At 45.2% G+C, this 3,000-nt stretch overlaps 1 protein-coding gene across 1 annotated transcript in view; it reads left to right on the plus strand.

Moving 5' to 3' along the window:
- The first annotated feature begins 286 nt into the window (after positions 1-286).
- Positions 287-3,000, plus strand: part of LOC129861444 (bile acid receptor-like) — a 23,257-nt gene continuing 20,543 nt past the window's right edge. Inside the window, exons 1-5 of the mRNA XM_055932822.1 lie at positions 287-298; positions 554-652; positions 762-861; positions 1,302-1,418; positions 2,517-2,609. Of these exons, the coding sequence (XP_055788797.1) occupies positions 287-298; positions 554-652; positions 762-861; positions 1,302-1,418; positions 2,517-2,609 (421 nt within the window). The remainder of the gene's footprint in view (positions 299-553; positions 653-761; positions 862-1,301; positions 1,419-2,516; positions 2,610-3,000) is intronic.

Raw genomic sequence — 3,000 nt, forward strand, 5'->3', positions numbered from 1 at the left:
TGCTGGCGGTAGGGGGCGGGGCGGGAGGCGGAGCGGTGGCGAGAGGGTGGCTGAGGGGGCTTGGCAAGGGGAGGAGCTTGACGAAGAGCCAGGCGAACGTTGTTGCAGTCTGAGCGCTCTGATTCTTCGGTTTCAATGTCTGTCTCGTCAATCAAGGGGATGTTGTGGACCGAGTCATTGATGAGAAATTCCGGGTGTGCCATGAAGTCGTGGATGGAGTTCTTGGATTCCGGCTTCTCAATGCCATCATAAAGTGGACTACGGAATGCTTTCACCACTTGGATCTATGTTGAGTTTGGTATAATAATGGTCATACAAGGGGGAAAATGCGGAATGGAAAAGGGAATAGATGGGACAAACAAGTGGAGAGAGATTTAGCATTTAAAAAGCGTCACAGTGGCAGATTTATCTGACTAAACTTACCTGAAAAAGTTGTTATGAAAAGATACAACTTTTGATTCTTCTGAAAATTCCAATTAATGTTAATTAAATTCTTAGTTTTATTGTTGTAGGTTTGCCTGGGTGTGGGCAGGCATGCTTCTTCCTGTAACAGGTAGTGTCTGCAAATTTGTCAGTAGAACAGAAGCATGTGCTGGACAGGATGGTGGAGGCTCATCGGCAGTACAGTACGCAGGACACTACACACTGTAGGGTGGGTCGCTGATAAGAATAGTAATTGTTATGGATTGAGATTTTAAAGATATGTTGTCATTTTTCTACTAATCTCATCGAGAGCTTATTCAGGCAGTTTTTTTCTGCAGGTGTTTGAGTGGACTTGTACAGAGGTTGGTGGAGACAGACTAACAGACATGGCATGCCCTCCCTCTCAGAGGCTGCTGCAGTTCGCCAAGAGTGTACCTGGTGAGTTGGGCCACACCTCATACATAAGCGTTCTCTCCTTTCTTGTTTCTGCATTGATATGGAAAGCAAATACCTGCTAAGCTTACACCATGTTGCTTTCACCTACCATATGGTTTCATATCAAAACCAAAATCAAAAGGGCTCCCGAGTGGCGCACGGTCTAAGGCACTGCAGCTCAGTGCTGGAGGCATCACTACAGACCCTGGTTCGATTCCAGGCTGTGTCACAACTGGCAGTGATTGGGAGTCCCGTAGGGCGGTGCACAATTTGCCCAGCATTGTCTGGGTTAGGGTTTGGCTGAGGTAGGCCATCATTGTAAATAAGAATTTGTTCATAACTGACTGGCCTAGTTAAAAACAGCCCTGTTTCTCTCTCTGAGGCCACTCTGTGTCTGATACCTCCTGTAGTGTAAACTAATCTAGTGTCTGGTGTCCATGTAGGCTTTGAGCTCCTGGACTGTTTGGACCAGAACACCCTCCTCTCTAGTTCATCTGTGGAAGTCATGTTTCTGCTATCAGCTCAGCAGTTCACCCAGAACCCAGCAGCCTCTAGCCCAGGTATTGACACCACCACACCACCATGAGGCTTGTGGGTGCCTGACTCATTTGTCCTGGCTCCATTTCAGCATGCTACACAGTACAATTACAAGAGTTCATTTAACTCCCATGGAGTCACATTCAACACCATTTGGGGGTTAATGGTTCCACCCACATTTTTTGTTAAAACCAACCTGGTCATGGGGTAGATAAGATTTTTTTTGTACATATCCACTAAATAGAGTACATATTAAACTCTCAGAGTTGAATAAATGTAACTACATGCCATTTCACACTTTTATGTGTTTTAAATTAACAATCAACTCCATCAGAGTACATTACTCTAGCAGTTCACTACCTTTTACTGTAGGGTGTAAAGACTTATTTGCATATTTCCCAGTGTTCCTTTTGAGTAAATGATTACGTTATGCTGGCTTGCTAAGTGATGTCTAGTGATCTCTAGCGAGGCTATCCAACAATTTCATCTTTTCATCACCCGCAACCTGCATTCAAAATGATTGTCAGAGTAAAGACTGAGTATATTGAGAACACCTAGATCACCTAAACTGGAACAACCATCTCAGTAACCTCTTACGGATTCGATTAGTTTAGAAAAATGTAAGTTATTTATCTTTGTGTAGCATAAGATCAATAACAATCAAAGTACATGCGAAAACACAGATATTGAAACAAATAATTCTAAAAATCAACCCGCAACAGAGCATGCTGGGAAATATAATGAAGCCCCCCCCGCTGTGAGAGTTAATGGAAATGAACACTGCTGAATCAACTCTGAAAATGTGGTAGAAAACTTTAACACAGTGAATATAGCACTTCTTGCACTGTACTCCAAAGCAATGTAAGGGGGCTGTGGATCCTCCATAGATATCAATCCCTCTCTCTGGTTACTCTTAAGGAAGTTAAAAGTACACATCCAAATGAACACCAGTTATCACTCCAGGGAGCAAATCACTCTGTTGAGGGTTAAGATAACTCCAGTGAACACTATGATTCCAACTCTCCTTGATTTACTGTGTACTGAAGAGGTAGGAGCTAGGGATGGAAATGGAACCGGGCCGATTATGCCAGAGAGCTCATTGTTTTATTTTATTTTACAAGCACTACAACCTTTCAACATCTCTACTCATCATTGGCTGAAAACCTTAGAGTCCAAGGAAAACATTCATAGTGGGACCGGCCCTGTAAACTCAGGTAAGGCACATTGTCCAATCTAAATACAGTATACTCACCACCATAGTATCCCATCTTACGAGCTTTATTTACAGTACTATTTGAAGAGAGGTTCAAGATAACCCTCCCGTTGTCCTTCTATTATGCCTAGCACACAGTGTCCCCCCCCGGGGTCACTCTGTCCCGTCTTGGCTAAAGGCCCAGTGGGCACAAGTGTGACAGTATGGGTGTGAACAGCCTTTGCAGATGTATTTCTTACACCTGCAGCACGCTGTGTGTGTCTTGGCGTCCTTCTTGGGTGGGCAGACCTGACACCTCTTCCTCTTACTCGCCCCCAGCGGGGCGGCCGGGGCGGCGGCGGCGGCCGGGCCGGCGGCTCGCTCGCGGGCCTGCGGACGAGCCTCGGCGGATA

Source organism: Salvelinus fontinalis, chromosome 8 (genome assembly GCF_029448725.1).
Source record: "Salvelinus fontinalis isolate EN_2023a chromosome 8, ASM2944872v1, whole genome shotgun sequence".
NCBI classification, from domain to species: Eukaryota; Metazoa; Chordata; class Actinopteri; order Salmoniformes; family Salmonidae; genus Salvelinus; species Salvelinus fontinalis.